General features: G+C 40.2%; 3 protein-coding genes across 4 annotated transcripts; all 3 read left to right on the top strand.

The window, feature by feature from the left end:
- Positions 1-2,011: 2,011 nt before the first annotated feature.
- hoxa9b (homeobox A9b) lies at positions 2,012-3,211 on the top strand. The gene is made up of 2 exons (XM_069695537.1): positions 2,012-2,528; positions 2,962-3,211. The coding sequence occupies exons 1-2, from the start codon at positions 2,012-2,014 to the stop codon at positions 3,198-3,200; spliced, it is 756 nt and encodes a 251-aa protein (XP_069551638.1). The 3' UTR covers positions 3,201-3,211.
- A 6,393-nt stretch (positions 3,212-9,604) lies between these two features.
- hoxa2b (homeobox A2b) lies at positions 9,605-11,357 on the top strand. The gene is made up of 2 exons (XM_069696161.1): positions 9,605-10,030; positions 10,501-11,357. Exons 1-2 carry the CDS (start codon positions 9,667-9,669, stop codon positions 11,166-11,168), a joined length of 1,032 nt encoding a protein of 343 aa, XP_069552262.1. The 5' UTR covers positions 9,605-9,666; the 3' UTR covers positions 11,169-11,357.
- Positions 11,358-14,563: 3,206 nt separating this feature from the next.
- skap2 (src kinase associated phosphoprotein 2) lies at positions 14,564-23,034 on the top strand. 2 transcript variants are annotated; one of them, XM_069696160.1, is made up of 12 exons: positions 14,564-14,648; positions 15,031-15,136; positions 15,254-15,279; positions 15,608-15,706; positions 16,488-16,568; positions 16,968-17,051; positions 17,221-17,345; positions 17,719-17,782; positions 18,027-18,149; positions 18,362-18,436; positions 19,277-19,389; positions 22,606-23,034. In XM_069696160.1, the coding sequence occupies exons 1-12, from the start codon at positions 14,609-14,611 to the stop codon at positions 22,696-22,698; spliced, it is 1,029 nt and encodes a 342-aa protein (XP_069552261.1). In that variant the 5' UTR covers positions 14,564-14,608; the 3' UTR covers positions 22,699-23,034. The 2 variants fall into 2 exon arrangements, with proteins under 2 accessions (XP_069552261.1, XP_069552259.1); XM_069696158.1 differs by having other exon boundaries at positions 15,605-15,706.
- The last annotated feature ends 2,025 nt before the right edge of the window (positions 23,035-25,059 follow it).

Raw genomic sequence — 25,059 nt, 5'->3', positions numbered from 1 at the left:
TTGGAATTTGCATGCTGGACTAACCCTTGGGACACTTGTGTTACAGTTACATGTAGGCCGTTATGTGACAGCTGAAGAACCCAAGAGGTTTGTTGAATATTTGCACATTTTGCTGGTCAAATTAATAAAACCATCCCTGCAACTGCAGACTTCTGATTTAATTCGGTAAAACCGACTAGAAGCTGCGTGGTGTTTGAGTTGCGCACAGTAAATATTAATCATGTGAGTGATGTTTGTTATTTAAAGCGTGTAAGAGTTGTCTAGTTGTTGTGCACACGTCGCTGCTTTTTGTCCTTGACATCAGACTAAAAGAGTGGAGGAGCGGTGATTTCTTTCAATGTGATTTTTGAACTATTTCAAAGTGTGAATACATTGGTTCCTGTTGCAAAAACAAGCACTAATTAAACTTTTTAACCGTTAAAATGCGTAATTTAAATGTTTAAGCAATAATGCATCTGGAATATTTAGACTGAAACAGTCCAACATGTTATATGTAAACAGATTGACATTTTTTTACACACAATATTAGACTGTTGACTATTTGTAACTACATCATCGTCTTTTACACTTTTACAGATTTGTAAAATTGTTTCTAGTGGACTTGTTTCATCGATAAACTCCCTAATTTCCACACATTTAAAACACTAATTAAAAATCCTGAAGAGGAGAGCGGGCTGTTGAGTGGTTTAGGTAGTCTCATGTTGTTGGGCTAAATTATTTCTCCCACAACACGAAACTGCCTTGATTACCTCAGTAAAACTCGTCGCATCATGAAAAGTGAATCACTCTTAATTAGTGATTGCTTTTATTAATGATTTGGTGCAAACTGCTTCAAAGGCTTAAACAAATATTATTCCAACAAGTGCAATAACGTGTATTATTGTTGTGCGTAAAAGGACTGCATGGGAGAGTATTTGTCTTTCTGGTGGTTTTTAATTTTGAAATCAGGTTACTTTTATTTTCAGAAACGCAAAGTTTTCTCCATGTTTATAATTCGAGGCTACCCCTGTTTAGGATTTTGAGCGCATGTGTGTGTGATCTTAACAGCAGGGTGTAAAGACGCAGGCTGGGAAATGGAAGGATTAAGACTTGTCCAGGAGAGGAGGAAAGGACAGACAAGGCCTCGGTTATGATCATTGCAGTCTGCCAGTTGCCTCAAAATGCCGGATGGGTCTGCTTGCGCCAGAGAAAGGACACAAAGGCTGAGCTTTATTGGTGATATTTAGGCTTAGACAGCCAGGTTGTAACCTTAAGAAAAACAACCCAATTGCCCGTGATAAAAAGGACTGTTATATAGCACCAAAATAACCTCACCCCACTTTCCGTTTTAGATTGCCTTCAAAGTGGACCCACAAGCCTGCAGACACAACTATGTGCATCTTGGAAACTCTCCCTACACTTAGGTATTGTAAAATCCAATGATCCTTTATAACATCTTCGCTCCTTTTGTTTTCAAAAAATGAAATATTTTATATATCACTGACAAGGACCATTTTTTTCTGCCAAAGTACGAGTTTTATAGATGGAGGTCATTAAATTATCATAAGCGTTTTATTTTGGAGAACAAATAACCCCATTAAGTTTTTATGTTTATACAATTTGTAAGGGATTTGATGATTTCACAAATGGACGCTTTAAAGTAATATTGCCCCTGCCCCCATTCACAACTACGTTCGATTACACTAACACAAGATCTCTTGACAAAAATCATAACGTTTATTGCTTATAAAACGAAATATTTCCCAATAAAGGCGAGGGGATTTGCTATTAAAATATGGTGGGGAAAATGGTGGCCATTTAGCCGAGCAGTAGGCTGATTTATTATTTATTGTTCTGTCCCACGGTCACGTGTTTGTGGCGCCCTATAGAGTCTTGGGCAAGGTTCAATTTACTGGACGCATTGAGCTCGTAGCTGGTGCACGAAAGCAGCACCTTATCATGCAATGAATCCATTTTTTCTACACATTGCAGGACTGTAACGATCTGCTTTTTTTGCTTCACATTTTTTGCAATGTCGACGCTGGGAACTAGTTACTATGTTGACGCGCGCATTCTTCCCGAGCAGGAAGATATGGCACCGAGGTACTCATCAGCTGCAGAGGTGGAGCAGGCGGTGGTCACCGAATATGGCGGACAGGAGTCTTGTCCTTTGCAGGCGAAATCTTCTATTTTTGGTGGATCTTGGAGTACCTTTTCGGCCCACTCTCCAAACTCGGCCACTCCGACTTATATACATCACCATTACACAAGCGGGGACAGCGATGGTATGTTTACGCGCTCCTGGGCATTGGATCCGGTCTCTGCGTCCCTGTGTTTGACGGGATTACCATCGACAGCCATGCATTATGAGATAAAACCCGAGCCTCTGATTGGGAGTGCTGAATGTACGACTTTGGAGACGCACACACCTCTTTTGTCTGACATTGAAAACGGGGTGTCCCTGGCGGAGATTCCCTGCGAAACCTCATCCACGTCTAAAGGCACTGAAGAGAACCCACCAGCAGAGGAAAAGAGGAAGATAGATGCAAGTAAGCAGCGTTTTCATTTAATTCTGGGCACTTCATGGACTAATTTAGAAGAAGTAAAAGAGCACTAATTGCCTGAGAATGTGAAGGAACTGCTTCGATTGTGCAGGCCTGACACTACAATAAGATTACTATAGAATGTTTTTAGCCCAAAGAGATCCTGTAGTCTTACAGCTGAATAACATGATCTGTAAAAAATAAGATATTCTCTCGAAGGTGATTGACACACTTTACTGTAAAAATTTACATTTATTTCATAGTAATATGGTCCTCAAATGGGTCAGTGCAGAGTGAAAATTAAACTAAATATGTTTCTTAATAGAAAATGATCCTGCCAGGAGTTGCTTGTCCTCAGCAAAATGCCTAGAATTGTTTTGAATCTTATTTTTTGAGAGCATTAATCGCATGTCTCCTGGTTTTGACTCCTTGTTTCCAGATAACCCGTCATCTAACTGGCTTCACGCAAAGCCCACCAGAAAAAAGCGTTGTCCATACTCAAAGTATCAAATCCTCGAACTGGAAAAGGAGTTTCTGTTTAACATGTACCTTCCCCGGGATCGTAGATACGAGGTAGCCAGACTCCTGAATTTGACCGAGAGACAGGTAAAAATCTGGTTTCAGAATCGCAGGATGAAGATGAAGAAGGAAAACAAAGACCAGCGGAGAGACAGTTAACGTGGTTTGGAAGGATGGTGGATTAGAGTCTGGAAGGGGAGGGTGGGGGGGGAGTCCTGTCTTTACTATTCCTAACCTGTAACACATGTTGTTGTACAGTTAATGTTGTTAAAACAATGCTGGAAGTTTTTTTCCCCCAATGATATCCAGTGTTTCATGTTCGTAGGAAGACAAAGTGTCTCGTCAGAATTTAGATGTGTTGTATTTGGCGCACATGGATAGTTAACCACGTAGGCCTCTTTGTTATTTGCATGAAATTATCCTCGATACCTGAATGTCCTTCAGCTACCTATTTGCAATGTTTAAGTTATTGTTTTTTGCAACTTTGGATGTTTTTTTTAACCATTATATTTTGATGCATTTCTGAAAACACTGCGCACACTTAAAATACCTCGTCGTTCTTGATTTCAACCAAAATAAAGTGTAGTTTGCATCGTAGAATAAAAATGATTATGTGGTTTTAATTTGTTATCATATTGCCTAATATTATAATATAATATTTCAATTTCAACAAAATATATAGCTACTATACATTCATAAAATAGTGCAACAGTATTTTTTAAATGTACTGCTCTGTTCATCCTGAAATGTTTAGAAATCGTTTCGACCGAGTTAGAAGTTTTACTTCTGTTATTAAAAATTAATTGAACTGAAAAAAACTGTTTTTATTACAGGAAAAACGATAGAAATAGACATTTACTACATCTTCTGGTTCGCAGCCATCGAGCTTTATGGTGCAAACAACCCCAATGAGCCACCAAAACTTCCTCAGGCCTGCCAAGTTTTTTTCTAAAAGGCTTCTGTCAAGTCTACTGGCCTGAAGTTGCCTTTCTAGCAATACTATATCCTATATATAAATATATTACAATAGTAGCTGTTATTGTTGGTGTGATAGGAATATTTAAGTGGCTGAAATATGGCCAACAACTTTTTATTATAATTTTTTTCGAAGCCTTTTCGAAGTCAAAGCCTACCTGTTCAAACAAATATTTATATAGAAAGTCTGGAAAATGGCAATGATTAATTACTTCCTTAATGTGGAATAAATAGAAAGCTTTTCCGGAAATGAAAGGAGCAGTGTAAATTTCAAAGAAATAACAAATTAAACCAGTCAGAGCAAGTTGAAGCCAAAACAAAACACATGCCAGAATTTCTAGATTATGTTGCACTTAAATATTGTCTGACTCGCAGCATTGCAGCCATTTGTGGGACATTTTCAGCCTTTGATCGCCCTACAAACTAGAATATATGCTCTCTGCTATGAACTACAATCACAGCCTCAGCTGTGTGACGGCAGTAAAGGAGCATTCCTGATGAGGCTCGAGCAAATAGTCGAATATGTAGCCTAATATCGCTGGAAGACAGGCCTGCAGCAGTGGGGCAACACAGAGGAGGGGTGGGGGGAGGGGGTGGTGTTAGCAGTGCAGATGGGTCTGTCCTAAAACGTCTAATTACTTTACAACCGTCTACCAACAATCAGATTGTCTCGGTGCAGAAACATCCGCTCGTTGTTTTGTCGCAAACAAAACAGTGAGCAGACACACACCAGCAAGACAACTCGTTTCACACCCTGAAATAAATTTTAAAAAATAAACATGTATTGTGAAAAGACATTACAGAAAAATTACAGTGGTTAAAAAAAAAGTAGTCTGACTAACTAGGTTAACTTTTAGACTGTTAAAATCAGAAGACTTTAGTTAGGACAAACACGACACCCCTAATGTTGGTGTTTCAGCGCCGAGTGTTGCTGCGCTCTTACCGCCAGCAGGTGGAGGCAGCGGCTCATCTGAAAAACAATGCTCAAACTGGATCATGCACTCAGGGCACACTGAGACAACTCCCCAACGACTGCAGGCCTTCACCAGTTATTTCCATCACATAGCCAATTATCTAATACTGCTTCATGTTCTGTTTGACTGCAGATTCATTTTATAGACATTTTATTTTGGCCTATACCATAGATTGCTCTTTCAAAACCCATATTTATTGAAAGCAAGGCCAGTTTGACCTGGGATTCTTTATATTTTGTTGAATTGGAGAAACAGACAAATATATAAATATATTTGTTAAATGACTATTCCTTATGCTTTTTTTTTTTTTTTTTAAAGAAAATTATTTACAGCAGTGGTAATCAAATGTGGCTGCATTTCATTTAACAAATACTATTCATTATTAAATACTTAACTATGTGACTCAGACAGATAATTTGGCCTAATATCCACCACTAATAATGATGACTGACACATTATCAAGTTTGTGCTCACACACTGTCATAAGCACCTCTGTATGTTTGCTGTAAGTGGATTGAGCTGATAAACCTAAAAGTCTGAGATAGCTCCAGACCTTCCCTTCCTGCTCTGTCCTTCCCCCCCCCCACACACACACACACACCTAAAAAGGTCATCCACATGTAGCTCATTAAGTCTCTTTTACCTTTGTGGGTGAAACTAAAGGGATATTTTCAGGAGAGCTGATATCCCCGTTTCCCCAAAACATGTAGGAGAATAATACCACTAGTAAAGTCTCCCTTGGGCTCTGTAGAAAACAATTATGTGTTGGATTGAATGCTTGGCTGAATATCTTCTGTGCAAACAACCATTTGCTGCAGAAAAACAGAAAGTTGCTAGGATGTTGTTTGCTGTGACCTTTCGTGACCCCTATACATCAAACCTCATGACATCACCAGTGACAGAAGAGGTCACAGCTCTGGAGGAAAAGTTTAGGGGAGTAGGCTATAGGAGTTTGTTTCTTTCACATATCTTTGCTGCCCATAGTCGGCTGTTTTGGATGAATCCAGGGTGTATATGTTGATAATGAGGTTACACCTCTGTAATATGAGTCTCTGTTGTTATATGCCTAAACATTTTGCAGATATAAAGGATTGGCCTCGTGTTGACTGTAACGCTTCAGATTAATGCAGGTTAAGGAGAAATAATTCGTTTTTTAAGGAGCTTGTTATTTAATGCTTATCAGCCATTTACAATCAACATTTCCCTGCATTATTATTTTCAATTAACCTCACATCAGTTTGTCAGGATGATATTTGCTTCAAATTCTTCCTTGAACCTTGTAAATTTCTGGCTTTGACTTCACCTGGGAAGCTGAGCAGAGACACAACAGAGAACTGACAGAAGGGCTGGCTGTCTCTTAAAAGTGGGTTATAGGTGGGTGTTATCTCACATGAAAGTATAGATCACATTGTTTAAACAGGAGAATTATCTATCACTGAGAAGAGTTTTATTCATGAATGCTATCTCTTCAATTGCTGTGATCTCCAAAATTGGATGTTCTGAGAGGTAAAAAAAAAAAGTGATGATTTCTGTAACTTTCTTTTTTTTGAGAAGTCATGATATTCCTGCACGTGTCGACTTGGAGATCTGTTTGATTTGCGGGCCTATAATGCGCCTGAACTATCTGTCAATCTTACCATGAATCCAGGCGGCTCAATAAATAAAACCGTAATGTGAAAAATCCTGTCGTGAACACACTGCTTTGTTTCCAGGACACACACACACACACACACACACACACACACACACACACACACACACACACACACACACACACACACACACACACACACACACACACACACACACACATAGGCTGGACGCTAAATGTGTTTTCCAGACTGACTACCCTGTGTCTTAAATGTGCTCCGATATTTTTACAACTACAGGGAGACTATAATGTGATGCAATGCAGAGTTCATTTCGAAAACAACATGCAGTAAACACTACAAACATTTGATTAAATATAGTTTCAAATTATTGTAGACTCTGGATTAATTCATCCTCTGGATTGTGCAAAACTTACGATAGATATTACAAATGTAATAAACTTTGCAGTTCAAATTATTTCATATTAAATGAGACATTTGTACACACATAAAAAACAACAACCAGACGCACACTGTAATTGCTCAGTTATTTATTGTTTCGTCAGTTTGAACATTTGCATCACATTCACCAAATGAAAAGAACATATGCGCCGGTAAATCGTAGCTGAAATATTTTCTCTTTAAAAACAATTCGTCGGTGGTCGCAGGTTCGGCCTATAGCTGCTTGCCTCCCAGATGTCTCGCGTAGTTCTCCGAACAGACGGGAAACGTGCCTCTGTGTTCACAGCTCATCCAGACACCGTCGTCTTGTCTCTATTCGTTCAAATCAAGCAGCAGCTAAATGTGGCTTCATATCAAGTCAAAGCTCTGACCAACAAGAACATAAATCCACATTTTTGTTGCAATTTGAAATGCAAAATATGTTCAAGCAGCATGCAGTGTTTATATTTTACTGTATCAAATATTGCAGGCGTTTATTTTTTTGGAGAAGGCTCTTTGTTCTTTCATTGTTTCCTTACTTAAATGTGCTAATGCAAATACATATTAAGATAAACTTTCATTTTACGCATATTGTAATGAAAAGAATGAACACAATAATGGTTATTTTATACAGTTATTTTCAGAAAAAAAGGATCAAATCTGAGGAGTTACAGACGGACGAAATTCTTTTAATTTCAGGTAAATACTTAAATGTATTTCTAAGTCATCAAAATGCAAGTTATTTTCCGTTTTTATAGCCTTATAAAGACTATATTGTGGTAATACTCTTTTACAAAACCTCTCTCATATTCAGCATGCATGCTTGCAAACAATAATTGTTAAACATGTACAATTAAATGCAGACAAATCAAGCAAGCAGCTGGATTATTTTAGAAGCTGAAGAGGCCAGAGAAAGACTTCAGGGAGTCAGACAGAGAGAAAGGTATGGCAGTGAATGGGATTTCTCCTGAATGCCAACACCCACTCACCTCAGTCAACAATTGATCCTATGAAAAAGCTGCTCCGTTCGTTTCTATACCTTTAACCCAGTCCAGTTCTCTCCTGTGTCCCTTTTTGTGCCAGTATTAGTCCTTTTTTTAGCATTCGAAAAACGACGAAAAATCCACGTAAAGAGTGTATTTACGTGGATTTCTCATGTATTAATCAAGTGATTGCGCAAAAAAAACAACATCTTTGCGCGGAAAATGGTGGTGCTTTTCATCCGTGCTTTCAAAGAAAAATCCCAAACTCTCAAAATTGAAAACTCATCCTACAGCCTACAGAGAGGTTCTCCTCTTCCTGGCCATGTATGATCTCGGGAAGTGTTAGATGGCTTAAATGTGTTCTTAGGGCAGGGAGCTGTCAGACCTTTTGGCGAGAAAGATTGATCACACACAGGCTACCAGGGCTCTTTGTTTAGAGCCTGAGCAATAAACAGTCATCAGATCCCCACCTTTCTTAAGCTTCACATTGCAGTGGCAAATCATCTCTACTCTCCGCTGTGCTAGAACCAATAATGCTGAAGCGTATGGATGATGGCTTAGGTCAACAGATCCCTGTTGGTGAGGTAAAATAAATGAAATTGGATGTAGGGCAGGGAGCTATAAACTGTAAAATGGTGACAAATGCCTGTTAAATAACGCAGCTGCTTTCTTACATTGACACAAAATATTGCTTGTACATCAGACTTCCTGATATTCAATGATTCAATGCTAAAACTGCCTATAAAAACACAATATATTTGACAGTTTAGATCATTTGGGAGCAAACTGTGCCAACATTTGATCAATGCAAAAATCACACTTAAAGCTACTAAAAATGTATCTCTGTCTCTATTGCTGTCTCTCTTTGCATGTTGTGTGTTTGGGGGAGGGGTGAATGCGTCTGGTGCAGCTTTCCTCTCCAATCATAAAAAAATCTCTCTCCAGATTAACGCCTTGGACCCTGATAACGACTGTGGGCGTCGAGGCATTATCACACTCAAATGTGACTGCTGACATGATTTGTGGAGAAATAAATGCACATAAGGAAATGCACGCGCGCCGCAGCTCACATAGCCAACGCGCGCACTCCCTTGGCACACTGCCGTGGACGCGCAAAAGAACAGGGCACGAGTTTTGGGTGCATTTTGAGACTGGGGGGAGTTGGAATGGTGGGCTGGGGTGTGGTAGTAGTAGTGTGTGTGTGTGTGTGTGTGTGTGTGTGTGTGTGTGTGTGTGTGTGTGTGTGTGTGTGTGTGTGTGTGTGTGTGTGTGTGTGTGTGTGTGTGTGTGTGTGTGTGTGTGTGTGTGTGTGTGTGTGTGTGTGATGGTGAACAAACTGACCCAAAAAAAAAGTGTAAATAAAGCAACCCCTACCCCCGGAATGAGGCGTTACCCCTCCGACTTTTTCGATCAATCACAGGGGACAGTGGCTTCTTTTGATAAAAACCCTAAATTGTCATTGGGCAGATGCAATCATGTGACAAGCAGCACGGTCTAATTCCGACCATGTCCTCATGAAAGCAATACTTTATGGCAGAGAGGTCTCCATACGACTATAAGCAGTTAAGTAGTTTATGAAAATAAACTGCTTATTAATTTGGATGATTTCTGCCTCCTCTGCATTAACTCAGAATCAGCGAGCTTTCAAGACAAGAAGGAGGAGATGAATTACGAATTTGGGCGAGAAAGTGGTTTTATCAACAGCCAGCCGTCGCTCGCTGAGTGCCTGACATCTTTCACTAACCCTGTCGGTGATGCATTTCAAAGTTCATCAATCAAGAGCTCAGCGCTTTCACAGTCGACACTGATTCCTCCTCCTTTTGAGCAGACCATCCCGGGCCTGAGCCCCTGCGTCCACCCACGCCACAGCCGCTCCAAGCAGGCTCTGAAAGGCTGCAGCCCGCCGCAGGTTGCGTCCCTACCCCCGGAGTACCCGTGGATGAAGGAGAAGAAAAGCATCAAGAGGAACCAGGCTGCTTCTGCTGCGACACCGACCGACTCCTCACCGCTCTACTTCTCCCCCCAAGGCAAGACATGATGATTAATAACCTCCATGCTAAAGGCTCCTCATTGTCTGAGGATTCCCTTCTGCAAGGAGCTGCATCCCGGGCCTTGTGCAACGTAGGCGTCCCTTCAAGCCAGTATAGGATTTTGATTTAAGCATGCTTAATCTCATCAAGTAACGCACTGACTTGTGATGCAGTGTAAGAGTGTTAATGTTTGACAGTAATGGAGAGTGATAGATTATTCTTACACGGGCCAGCAGCTGGCATGTTCATTAATCTTCACCCTACGTCCTGTCCTGTCCACGCAGACCCATCATATTCTGCCTAGGGCCCATAAATCTTCCCAGAGCCGGTGCTTGCTTGCCACAAGTTTCACCCAACAGAGCTAATTTTGCCCCACATTGAACAGTGTTACCATTTTTATTTTTGTTTGCCAGCCTTTCTGTGATTAAAAACAAATAATATTTGGTTTATTTTTTCAGGTTCACCAGAGGCAGCCGAGAGTGGTGTTGGCGGTGCAGGAGCATCCAGGAGGCTGAGGACTGCGTACACCAACACCCAACTTCTGGAGCTGGAGAAGGAGTTTCACTTTAACAAATACCTGTGCAGACCCAGGCGAGTGGAAATAGCTGCGTTGTTGGATTTAACCGAGAAGCAGGTGAAAGTGTGGTTTCAGAACAGGCGGATGAAGCACAAAAGGCAGACTCACTGCAAGGAGAACCGGGACAGTGAGGGGAAGTACGCGTGCCTGGACGACGGCCCGGAGGACGAGTTCGAGCAGGCGGCGGACAGCAGCGCCGCCGGGACGCTTCTGGAGAGGGAGAGGTATTTTAACCAAAATACCTTGACTTCACAACCGTGTCAGAACGGACACAATGGGGAGAACCAAAGCCCTTTGAGCAGCAATGAGAAAAATCTGAAACATTTTCCTAACCCGACACCCACTGCTCCTATCTGCGTGTCAACAATAGGCCCGGACAATGATAATTCCCCGGGCCTGGACGTCTCTTTGCAGGATTTCCACGTATTCTCATACCCGTCTTCTTTCTCACCGACTTTGTCAGATTTAACACAAAGTCCTCCGCCTTTAGCAGCCGAAACTTTCGACCTATTTTCAGAAACACTCACAACAATCGACCTGCAAAACCTAAGCTATTGAAACGCTTCGAAATGTTTTATTTTAATTCTTATTTCCAGTCTTTGTACTAAATTTTAGCGTGAAGGGAAAATTAATAGATCTCACAAATAAGGTAAGTTAAAGTGCAAAAAGCAAAGCTACTATTTTGCCTATAGGATGGACTGTTTACTGCAATAGGCTTCTAGAGGACATTACACATTTATTTTTATATGGATTTCAACTAAATTGAGCACAATATTTTTCTTGAAATAAAATTTTACATTGATTGGAATCAGCCGCGCTATTGTCTTATTTCACAAGAAGCAAGTTTGGAAAGCTCATTGATTTATACTTTAAAACATAAAAATACGCTTTAGAATATGAGGCATAAAGAAATTAATTATCTGAGAAGCCAAATAGTTTTTACGGTATCAAGATATGGAGAGTATGTGGTTTAATATAAACAAGATGCCCACTTTTATATTTAAACTATCCCAAACAATAATTATCCAAGGGATGCACAGAAAGCAGAAACACAACATGTGTATATATAATTACATCTCTTCGTTTTCATGGGTTTAGTTGACAGACTTTTCCAAACTGACCGTGGTTCTGGTTTAATCTTTATCAGGACAAAAAAAAAAAAAAAGAAAAAAAAAGGAGTGGGGATTCGTCACCTCTGCATGTTTAAACCAAGAGAACCAAAATTCACAAGTGAAAATTGCCTGCTATGAGTCCCAGGCCAAAAGCTATGACTTTCCTTGGCTTTCTAATTAAATTTTATTGCCAATAAAACTCACAGGACTGAGGGTGCTTGTTTATTGCGTGATCCGCAATGTAATACAACCTCTTTGAGTTAAGAATCGCGCCTTGGCCCCATTGTAGTTTTCAAAACTATTAATGATTTAAAATTATATGGGATTCACTTAAAGCAGCAGACGTGGGTCACTGTTTTCAAATCGACATTTATACAATTTTTTTAAATAACTGCCTTGTGGGCGAACTAATAGAAATCGACCATGGTCAGATATTAGTCAAACAGCAGGATGTATTTGTTTATTTGTTCCATTCATTTGAACTAAATCGTTATTAAATCTAGGTACATTTATATTAATCTGTAGCAAACGTGAGTTGTACCTTTTCTCCTTCCCATTTGCTGCTAAAGGAATTTTTCACACCGACCAGTTGATCCTCAGCTCGACACACAGACCGTTTAACACAATTCAACAGAAGTTGTTTTTATTTATGATGTATTAGGCTATTTAATGTTTACGGGAGAAGACTTGTGGAAAAACCAAAGCTGTTATTTCAGGAATCACAACATTAACAATCACACTGATGATTTATTCTGAACAGAGTCTGCAGCCATTTATCTCTGCACTCAGTGGTGGTGCATGTTCTCAGGGCTGGACTGCTGGGCTAAGAGCCTCACGGCAATAATTAAAAAAAAGAAAGTGAATTGAGGTGGTGAACTGCTGTTCCTACTGAAAATGGCTACAAGTGATGCATAATTTGAATTCAAGGCCATAGTAGCCTCATAGAAAATCCAACAGGCACAGAGACAGTCAGATTTTAGTTGAAACCAGTGAGGTCACTCTACTGGGACCACGCTGTGCCGGCAGTACTTTGAACCAGCCACATCTCCTCTTTTGGTCATTAAGAAAACAACAACAACAACAACACTGGTTTCCCATGCTTAATTAAATTTTCAATCTCACAAAATAAAGGAAAAATATCTGCTGCATCTTATTTTCTTCACTCAAAAAAATCCCTTCACTACAAAAAATAAATTATAAATTCAACTGCATTAATTAGATTATAATACGTTGCACTTTACGGGAAGCTAAGCAACACAGCATCAACATGCAGAAAGTGGATTACAAACCAATGAGTCTGATGAAGGGAGGTGTTTTTGAAGCAAGTAGATGAAGCTTTATTGGAAACTGAATACAACTCTACACCAGTAGATCCCTCCCACCACGCGCACACACACACACACACACACACACACACACACACACACACACACACACACACACACACACACACACACACACACACACACACACACACACACACACACACACACACACACACACACAGAGAGAGAGAGAGAGAGAGAGAGTTCACAGGTCAAGCTGGCTCTCCTCTCTGCCCCAAGCAGGGAAGAACTACTGCCAGGTCAGAAGGGGGTCAGGTTTTGAATGACTACAGAGCCTTGTGTCACATGAGGAATGTATTGGCCACTCAGATAAGGCTAAACAGGAAGTGACATCAGAAAATGTTTGCATGAAACAACCATGGAAGAGCAGACTATGATCTGAGGTTAAAATTTGCATTACTAGAAGTGATGAATGAGATTATATCACATAGTGACCTCAAGAAAATATTAGTATTAAAATCAGTGTGATTTTATGACAAATCCATAACATTTTAATGCGACAAAACAAAAGTAATGCCAAATGCATCACTGCATGCTTTGTATGATTTAGGCAATTATGTATCTTTGGATTAAAACCCATATTATCCTCATTGTTTAGGGACTGAAGTAATAAATAAAACATTCCTACACAGAGTCTTTGTGTCTGGCAGTCGATTGGACAAACATTGTCCAACACCTACGGCTACAGTAAAATCTGAAACTCTTCACAAAGCCCTGCCAGAGCTGCACTGACATTTCTGGCTCATTTGTCCACAACAACAGGCTGCACAGTTCAAAGGCTGTCTTTCAACCTGGATTGGGTAATACCGCTTGTCAAAAGATGACTAGTAAATGACTGACATCTTTGTAAACAATATGACAAAAAGCTATTTTCCTTCAATGCTCCAGGAGCCACAGGCTTCACTTCATGTAAGGAGTGAGGTGTACTCTTTCCAGCACTGGTTCATTTGTTGCATCGGATAAAATGAAATTTATTTTGCTAATACATGTGATTTAGGCAGCAGAAGCAGCACAGACTCTCCGAACCATCTTGACTGTAAAAAGATCTGGCAGAGAAACATGAGCAGTATTATATAATTGAGTTTTCAACTATTAATGATCCCTGTTTAGATTTACAGTGTTGACATATTCATAAACTGAAAGTGCTTACATCATTGTAAACAAAAGAGATCCCCCTAATGTGTCGAGTGAGTCAGTCAGAGCCAGCACACTGAAGTGCCAAAGAAACACTATGTGGAATCAATCAAAAAATATGATCATCGTGTCATGCTTTGGGCTTTATCATTCAATAAAGACCCGGAGCTCCATTAAAGCATCAACTCCCTGTCTTCAGTGGCAGTCAAAAACATAAAGACCAATAAACGTCAGCGTGGATGCTGAACAGCACGCGGGTTTGGCTGTCCTTCGGCGTAACTGTGTGCCCACTGCTAAATAATTGACAGATTAACTTCCGTATCTCTGAGCCTGAACTGCTTCCGTATCATGTGAAGTTTTGCCCTGCCGGACAGTCCATCGCTTCAGGCTACAAACTCTGAACACAATGCGTACGATCCCCGAGGAGTTGACGACGCTTGTTTCAGGTAAAACATCGACACTACGTGGTCTGTTTGTACACGCTGGTTGGTTTCCGTATTCTTTTAAAGGCTTTTTTTTTTTTTTTTTTTTTTTTTTTTTACTTAGTTCAGTTTCTAACAGACCGTTTTGTAAAAGAGGAAGCACAGACTCGACATGGATGCCGTTTCTTTCATTCGCATGTAAACAACACACTGCTTTGCTTTTATTTCATTCAAAAACTGCAGTTCACACCTGATACTATCAAACAATGAGTCTGAACGGATGTTTTGTGTTTACTGTTGTGCTTCGGAAATGCAGCAGGACCTCCACCACTGGGCCAGTATAGTCCGCCAAAAATAACCCTTCACTATCAGACTGTATGAATGTTTTACCTGATATTTTGTTCAGATCTGGAACATTATCTCTGCAATGGATTGAAAGGAGAAAGTTTAAGCAAGAAGGCTAAGGAGAAGAGGGAAATTTTCATCAAACGACTCAAAGAGGTCAAGCTAAGGTATGTATGTCTGTGCACATCTAACATTTCCTGTTTGGAAGTTTATAGATCTCATTTGTTTAAAATTCTATTTGCTGAAGCAAAACTTTAAAGCTGAATTTACTGTCTCCCCAACAGTTTCCCACATGATTTCAAGGACAAAAGTGAGTGTTTCTCTTTGATTAATGATCCTGCCGGTTATGTTTAAAACTGTTGCCCCCAGCTTGGGGGGGACAGGACCCGCACAAAAGGGTTACTGGAGGATTACAAATGTAGAAAGTAAAACATAACGCTGCACAAAATTCAGATTTTTTTTTTTTTTTTTTTTGGGGGGGGGGGCTTTTAAAACATGCAGACAGTGTTAAAAAGGGGAAAATCAGTCTTCAAAATAACTGTGCACACCTCCATAGATACACACAACAGGTGGGGGATCACTGTATTACACCATGGTTTGCACCATCACTACACAGCTCCCTCTGTTTACTCCAGTAGGCGGAGATGACTCTGACGATGAGGAGGAAGTTGACAGCAACAATGACGGTGGGTCGATTCAGTCAGAGCGCATGGACAAGGATGAAGAGACTTGTGAAGGTAAGCCACAAGCACTTAGCAGACGTCCAGATTTGACTCGCTAACTGCTCACAAGGCTGTGGATTAACGTATTAAAACCTGGGTCTTGGTAGGAAAATATCCAGATCTCTGCTCCTCGGAGAAAGTGACTTTGAGTGACACAATGAGGGAGAGATTCCTACTGTAACTTGGCAACACACTTGGGAAGCAATTTGGGGGCACAACTGCTACTCCCACCCCCTCCCTCACCCCACCCCTTTGACAGTTAGAGCATGCTTTATTGCTCTCAGCCACAGGCTGGGGACTGAAAATTACTGCCATGGCTGTAGTTTGTGGAGAGAAAAAAAACATTCCCCCAATGTACAGTAGCTTTAATCCAATCTCCTCCATCATGGCAATCTATGAAATATTTTGTATTTACATTTTTTAAAAATAGTATTAGGGAAGTCCTTGTGAAATGGTGATTAGGGGACTGGGGGTTTATGGGGTGTAAGCAGCTGCCAGTTTTATGGCTGCTCTTTCACACAAAGCAACTTTGACACAGCATTTGAACATTTACACTGAAGTTGCACGCTGCAAAGGAAACCTCCTCCAGTGAGAAGCCAAACATCTCCTTGTGGAGCCTTTATAGCTTTCGCTATCAATTTTGCTATCAATTAAACAAATATATGATGACAAAGCTTGTCCAGAAACCCACGTAGACATGTGTGCAAAGTCAAAACAATTTTAGAGGACACTGTGAGAATAATGATATGAGAACATTAAGGTTAATTTCTTTGGCTTTCCTTAACTCTTTTTGCAGGTGCCCAGCAGTCCCCACCCGTGGCGGCTCAGGACCTGTTGTCCGTCTTTAAAGCAGGATATCTTGAGAAACGCAGAAAGGGTTGGTACTTTACTAAATAAATACACATTACACTGTTTTTTTTTGGAGGCAGGGATCCCTAATTGAAAAAGAACTTACCTGCATCCTGAAATGTGAAAGTTGTCAAAAAAAACATGTTGATGCAGTGTTTGAACTTGCAAGGTCAAATTTGAACAAAAAGGAGGCTACTTATGTAGACATGGAATTACAGCTCTTTGGAGAAGCTTGCATGGTACTAAATAACACCCTAACTGCTAAATTGGTGATACATTACACATAAAATCAGGAATGTAGCCCATACAAGACATGTGATGCACATTTTGTCATCCACATACAATGTACAGTTGTATTAACCCTGAGAAATAGCCCCAAAAATCATCTAAACTCTTCTGGGTTTCTATTTGTTGTTTGGATTAACAGATCACAGCTTCTTTGGGACTGAGTGGCAGAAGAGATGGTGTGCTCTAAGCAATCAAATCTTCTACTATTATGGCAGTGAAAAAGGTAATTCTGTTTTTTTTTCTAATTTAACCCCAGTTTTTCAGTCAATAATGAATCACATACTGTCTGAGAAAACTTCAAAGTGAGTGGATTGTTTCACAGGTTTTGACAGTGTCTTTGCACTTGTTGTATATGAACCATTAATGATGATATTTAAATTTCCTTTAACCAGACAAGCAGCAGAAGGGCGAGTTCAGTATTGATGGGTACACTGTCAAAATGAACAACAGCTTACGGAAAGACTCAAAGAAAGACTGTTGCTTTGAAATTTCAGCTCCAGACAAGCGACTCTATCAGGTACACTTGTCTCTTGATGATGACTCGAGTGTCTTTGAGTCATTGCTGCGTTAAATGTACTTCCTAAATTGCCAAACAAATGTGAACTTGAGACCTGCCATTTTTTAAACCGTGGCTTGGTGTGCGTGTACTTTCACTTCAGTAAATCTTTATTTTTAAAACCTTTTCATTCATTTGACACTGCTGCCTTTGCAATGGCTCAACCTGACGCGCATATTTAAAAAGTCTAAATGAGTGTATTTAACATTCAGGCTCTTCCATGTGGAACATTTTACTATGCATAAATGCAGTATTATTTGTTTATGTTAATTAATATATGGAGACTGCTTATTGCACTGACTACAGTTTTCATTTCTCTCCCCTTTCATCACAGTTTTGTGCGTCATCGACGAGAGAGGCGGAGGAATGGGTGAAACAGATAGACTTTGTTTTGAGAGGTTTGAGCTTTTCCAATTATAAGAACACTTTATTCTATATAGAATATATATATTCTATATACTTCTATAATGTCAGTAGCACAGACTTTTGTTTCTTCATGACCAAAAAGGCAAATATGAACAAACGTCTCTTAATATTATCACTGAATAGTGTGTGTGTGTGTGTGTCTGTGAAAATATTCAAACACATCATCATTTAATGTGTATAGGTACGAGACCAACATCATATTCTCCCTTTTTGTAGATATGTCAGGTATCATCCCTGAAGATGAAGAGGAGGAACAGGGAATGTACGATGATGTTGGACATATAGGGGATGTACCTGAGTCCGAGCCGATCGATGAAGACATCTATGAAGAGCTCCCAGGTTCGACCACATATTGGTCAAATTGGATTACTATTAACCTCTGCCCTGCTACAGGACATGAACAAACTACCCTTTTGTCTTTGATGTGGTTTAGTGTTTTTTTTTTTTTTTTTTTTTCTCGTCTTTGCACCATTTGATATTTACAGTATCTGTCCACTACTTGGAGAGAGATCTGTAAGAACTTATCCATCAATATTGTCTTGTTTCTCCAGACGACGAAATTCCCACTCCAGCAAAGCCTCCTCCAAAGGTCGAGCCATCAAGCAAACCCACTCTTCCTGCTGCAGGTACCTAGGGCTGACATTTGTGTGTCGTTCAATTGTGTACTAATTAGTACTTTTTACTTTCACTGCAGATACATGAGCTATGAAGAGACTGTGATCAACAAATAATCATTCAGTCTTCTGTCACACTTTGTTTTTTTTGTCAACCCTCTAAACCCTATTTGAGAAGAAGAAGTGACATGTACAGAGGAAGTTACTGTGAATAAATGCAACTGAAACTTAACACAACATTGGAAATAACTTGAACCAAATTGGCCAACTTCCTTTTACGATAAATAGCATGTTACACTTTTTTAAGTGCAAAAATACTTGCCTGCAGAAATATCTATCTGGCTACTGTGTGTATGTAAACACTCTAACGATGAACAAAACTCAAAATGGCCCCTCTTCAAGTAACTAAATTGTGTGAAAAATGGACACACCAGCTACAAAGACAAAAGCTGTATCCTATTTACATGCTACAAAATAATTCTTTTGAGTATATTGCATATTAAATGTTTTTTTTTTTAAGGTCTTTTTTTTAGTTGTTTTTTTTAGGTATTTCACCACTGAACTATCCCTGTCCCTGGCCTCTCTATTTTTCTTTGTGCATTACTTTGTGTGAAAATAGTGTCAGCAGCACACTCGCATATGGTTTAGAATTAGTATTTAGTATGGAACTGGGACACAGCTACTGTTTTGCCTCCATCTAATGCTGCTGTCAGCTCTCCATTGCCTCCTGTTGGTTCTACTCCACACTCACATTCATTGGTGTGTCTGAACTGTGGACCTGCAGTCATTAGGCTCAGGAGAAAATAAAAAAACCTATCTGTTATCACCCTATTGCCCATTTTCTCCCTGCAGCTGATAAGAGCAAAGACTACCAGAACCACTACCAGGGCTTATGGGACTGTGCAGGGGACCACCCAGATGAGCTGTCCTTCAAACGTGGAGATGCCATCTACATCCTGAGCAAGGTATGGGGAGGGGAACCCTGGTTGTCAGAGGTAAAATGTTGATTTGTCCCTGTGTGAGTGCACTGATGCACTGTAAAGTCAGGATTCACTCAAACACAACTGTACTGCAAAGGTTTGAGATGACGTTTGCTGTCACAGTTGTTCGGCTGGTTTCAGACCACCTAAAGTGAATTATTTCTTGGCCCTTAGAGGAACTGACTATTCAGAGACTTTACTGGCAGTGCCTGGCCCACCGCCTGGAGGTGGATGGCTGATGGTAAGAGGCAGACTGGGCTAGGTTCTTTCTCTGGCACTCTGATGGGGATTAGTTGTGTCACAACGGAAACCGTTTTAGTGCTGTTGGCCGAGGCTGGGCTTCGCTGGCACACGGCGCCATTCCATCACTTCCATCTGGACTGTTTCAGCACGCTGTCGCTGCTGCCATGCCAGGCGGTGAGCAGCCCTCAGCCCACACACCTCTCAGACATCTCCCCTCACCTCGCCAAATAGGAATGTGTGTTCTCAGGAAACCCAGGCTTAGTCCGCCACTCCATTCAGAGCAGGTGAGGACGTGTAGTGGACGCACAATTTCCGAGGCTTTTCAGCTAGGCACGGGTGGGAGAACTGAGGGGCTGTTCTTTACCTTTATTATGTGACTAAACAGGAGCCCTTTTGTACTTAACTGGTTTATATGAACGCAGAATTGGATTTTGTTGTGATACATTTAACAAGCTTTTTTAACATCAGACAGAAAATAAGTTGTGGAATTTTTTTTTAAATTTTTTTTTTTTTTACAAATGCAGGTCTAAACCAATGGTTTACCAATTTTTTTTTTTAAAATGTGCTCCATGTAGACAGGCTGTATTTCCTGTCTGGCTTGGTTTCTATGGGGCATGGAGTCAACTGAAACAGAATGTTGCTATTTGGCCAAGTCCCTTTTCAAATTCAAGTCTGCCATCTAGTGGCACCTAAAAACAAAGAAGGTGCTCAGAACTGTTATGCCTACACTAAATTGGTCAGAGGTACACCAAGAAAATGCCTTCATTCTGCCACTTTATATTTATTTATATGCCCCTTAATTGTAATGTAAAAACTGAACTTCCTATTCATTTATTAACATTGGAAAAAAAACTGTCATTTTCATTATCACTTATTTCTGGATGTACTAAATGCAATAAAATAATGAATGCCTTCACAGAGGTGTCAGACATGACATCTTCACTTTTTGTACTACCAACAGTACAAAATCCAAATAGAAAGGCACCAGATTTTCACATTTGAGAGGCAGGAAGCAGCAAATATTTGATGACTCTGTTCAATAAATTAAATTAGAGAATAATGACTTCTCTCAATCGCTAATTTTCTGTTGGCCAATCAAATTATTGTTCCTTCAGCACTAATGACTAATGGAAAGACCCAAATGCACAAAGCAGACAGACCTATCAATACCCATTGACCAAATGCCGGTTTATTACTCCTCCTTGGTGTGTGGAAAAGGACCAAGACTCAAGTTGCCCTTTCACTTAGACTGGGAGTGCCATTAGCTGAAACCTTGGTGTTGGGGGTTGTGGCCTGCTGCGAGGGCAATGACCATAAAACCTGTCTGGACTACAGCAGCCAGCTGCAGCTAAAGGGACAGCCGACTCCTTCCACCCCCCCTCCCCCCACCCCCTCCATCACTCCCTCCTCCACCATTCTCCTTTCTCCGTCTTCCGTGCATCCCTCCCCCATTCCACAGCCCAGAAATAGCTGTAGTGTTACAGCTGTGAGACCCCCCAGTCAGGACCTGGGCGCTGATTATAAGGCCTGACTGAGGGAGAGTGTGTTGTCCGGATATGCTACACGCCCCCACACACTCCCCTCACACACGCACACACTCCCCTCACACACACACACACACACACACACACACACACACACACACACACACACACACACACACACACACACACACCCCCCCCCCGCTGCAGTGAAAAACTAATCGAAAGATGTAATGGTTTGACTTAAAAGATAATATAATGTTTCTGTAGGTTGTTTCACCGTATCGTTGTTTTACAGTTTACACCAGGAGCCTTTCATTTGGTTCATGTAATAAAACTACAGGAAAGTGGTTTCAGCCAGCTTAGACTATTTGTGTTAATGTGTGTGTTGTCACAGTGTGTGGTGTCATTAGTCATCCACAGTCCTGCATATGTGTTCTCATGTTGTGTCCAGCACTCACTCAAGCGTGACTTATTTGTCAGCCAGCCAACTACACAATGAGGTGTTGCTGCTTTCAAAGGCGAGCGGCAGGAAGTCATAATGTGCACACACACACACTCTTACACACATTACATGTCAGCCTGCTGTGTTATCCTCCAGGGGCCTGTGATGAAATGCCATTTTCATCATGTGACACGTTAAAAAACATGAATGTGTTTCTTGTAGTTGTATATATGATGTTTAATTTGCAATTCATAATTGAAATGTTTTAATAACTTTTCTTGTGTTGATATCATCTGGCTTTGGAGTTGTGACACTGCCAGTAAGTCAAGTGCCTCTTTATCTAACATGATGAATGGTCCATCACCAGACAACTGTCAATGTTTAGCCCTCTGTGCTATTATTTTTTTAATCTTCCTGTGTCTAATACTACCGTATGATTGCTTGCATCCATTACCCTGGCTTGGGAATAACTGGACACAGATGTGGCCCCTCTTTGTCCCTGAGTCCTGGCTCAAATTTAAAACATTGTGGAGGTCCGTCTTCCTTCAGCCTTGTCAGAACGTGATCTCCACCATTGATTCATGTCCTGGGAACACTTTGATGCGAGGTCAGGCTCTTGTCCAAAGAGAGAGAGAGAAGGAGAGGGAGAGGGTTACTCTTTTCTTGCCTCAGATCTCTCCTCACAGTGTCCTCCTTGCATTTCAGCATGCTGACAGCCATTTGGAGCTATTACTTGTCGTCCTGTGACAGATTTATGTGTGATGTGCTCTGTGCACACTGAGGTTTCTGTTTGGACTGGAGGGAAGTGTCTATGTAGTCTGGGAGATAACACCAGGTAGAGAGGCAGGCCACAAAACAGGTAGTGTAAAGTTGTAGATCAGACATAGTTGTTGTGGAGCAAACAGATTCAGATTTTATTAATGGATTTCAATGAAGAAAGTGATAAGTGTCAGATGTCCAGCTGGTTGTCTTTGGTAAATAATAACCCAAATATTGTTATTCTTTCCTTCTCTCTGCTTCTCTTGTGTCCAGGAGTACCAGAACTTTGGCTGGTGGGTTGGAGAGAAGAGTGGAGCTGTAGGTATTGTTCCCAAAGACTACCTGACAGAGCTGTACGCTCTGTAAACGGGCTGCACGTTTTGGTTTTTTCACTTGTTTGCTCAGTATAGAAATTCAGAAGCTAAAAATATACACTTGGAATAAATCCATTGTAATTTCTTTGGTACTCTGTATCATTTTCAGGAACATTCCCTCCTATATCCATTGTAAAAGATAAATAATTCAATGAACAGATTTTCATTTGACTGTATTACATTTGAGTATTTTTTTATAGTGTATCTGAACTTTGTGATGCTTGTTTGTATTTATTTCTGTTCAAGTTAAAAAATTTTACACCATTTCATAGACTGCTTTTGACTAATTTGATGTTTACAAATGGCAAATTTATTAAAGATATGTTGTATCATATAATTCTGTATTGGTTAATCTGTTAGTTAAACCACAAGGTGGCAATAGAGTCCCTTTAAAGGTCATAGATGACATCTGTGACAAAGATGCTGGAGGCAGGAATAACCACATGGCAATTTCTTTGCTGCTTTAGGACACAAATCTTGACCTGATGTTTACAGATCCAAACTAATGATGACAGCTATTATGAGATGAGAGGAAGAAGGTTAACAGCAGAAATTAATTTAGATATCACTTTGATGGATGTTCATCGTAGTTTTTAATGGGAAGAAACCTTTAAAATGCCTAGAAATAAGAAATTAGTGCATTTATCAATACGATTTTAGCTTGACTACTGAATCACATTATTTTCCTGCTCTGATGCAGAGCAGTTTGGCCACTGTGCATTTTAGAGTTATTAAAACCTATGTGGTCACTAAATGCATGTACATAACCTCCACATCAAATAGCTACAAATTAATTAATTTGTTTTCAAAAATGACTTTATTTATCTGGTCAGCACTTTTGTTTCAAGCTTCAAAGGGACACTTTTTTTTTTTTTTTATGGCACCTGAGAGACTTTGCTGGGCAGAGGATTGCAGCGTGGCAGATGGTTGGTTGTGCTGCATGCCTGAGTGAAACGGCTGAGGTGCACTAATAAGACAGCCACCCACACAGATAGCAGGGACGCTTATTGCCCTCCGAGGGGCTGTTTGACAGCAGGCGAGGTAGTGTTAGCTGGGCATATCACACTGAGGTTACATACATACTGTATGTATCTTTTTAGTCTCCTCAGTGAAATACCAACACTGTGATACAATTTTATATATCAGGATAGTGTGCTCATCTTTGGTTGGATACAGACAAAGTGGCCTCTTCAAGGTTTTTCAAGGTTGTGATAAAATGGGAAGGAAAAATGCACTCATTAACCAATAACTCACTGTATCTTTGTCTCCCTCATCCCTCTATTTTTTTTCTTGCTCCTGTCTCTCTGCTTTGTTCCTGTTGAGTGATGAGCTAGTCCTCTGTCCTCTGGGTGACATTCAAAGCCAACATAAATCCTGCTCTTTACGGTATAGTGCAGCGATAAAACTTCTCTACTAATTGGAGATGTAATGAATTACCATAATTAGTTATTGAATATACGGCATTGAATATAAAGAAGAAACGCTTTGTTTTAGGGCAGTGAAAGGATCTATACTGAGACAATGTGATATTTAGTCGAAGAGATGACATTAATGACTGTGTTCTTGGCCTGTGCAATTTTGATTATGAAACGCTTCAACATGTTTTGGGATTGGTTCAGAATTGTGGATTTTAGAACATAACACAAATATTTCTTTACTGCTGACATAGCCTGATATTTGCCCCCGAGAGCCCTCCTTTTAATGTTTGGCAATGGATTAGGTTGCCAAAGGCAAGTAAGGCTAAATATTGCCTCTCATTTTTATGTGCTAATAAAGGATTTCCTTAATGGATGTCAACTTCGCCCCCATCTCCTGTTGGATTTGGACAGCCATATCCTCAGAAAATACAGGTTCCTTTATTGCGATTTAACATCAAGATATAATGTTTCAAGGATAAATGCCACTGTGCCATTAATCACCCGAACACTAAATTACACTAATGATACCAGAATATCACTAATTAATACTTTCAACCATAAAGACACACTTTTACCCGGCAAATATATATAGATTGAGCTGCTGAGTAATAATAAATAAAACTGGATTTGCTGAGAAAGATGATGGAAATATAAAACAAATTCCCCCTCAGGACCAAACACATTTGTAGTCATTTTATTCTGATGGATTAGCGTTCAATAAATTAATTCTAACACAGACTGCCAACTGTAATATTTTTGATTTCCAATAAGCAATCCTTTGATGTTCATCCTCTGTCAATTCATGCTGTCTGCATGGAAAAATAACTTTCAGTACAATATCAGTACTCTTATATCCCTCTGTTCATCTTCACTGAGTATAATCATGTACCATTACCATTCCATACCATCACCCTTGGGCTTGGCGAGAAGGCTAA

Source organism: Brachyistius frenatus, unplaced genomic scaffold (assembly GCF_029030835.1).
Source record: "Brachyistius frenatus isolate BFR_SWC_R1_liver_20210118 unplaced genomic scaffold, ASM2903083v1 Contig_20, whole genome shotgun sequence".
Taxonomy (NCBI): Eukaryota; Metazoa; Chordata; class Actinopteri; family Embiotocidae; genus Brachyistius; species Brachyistius frenatus.
The sequence above is the reverse complement of the archived record's forward strand: the minus strand, read 5'-3'. Positions and strand labels throughout refer to the sequence as shown.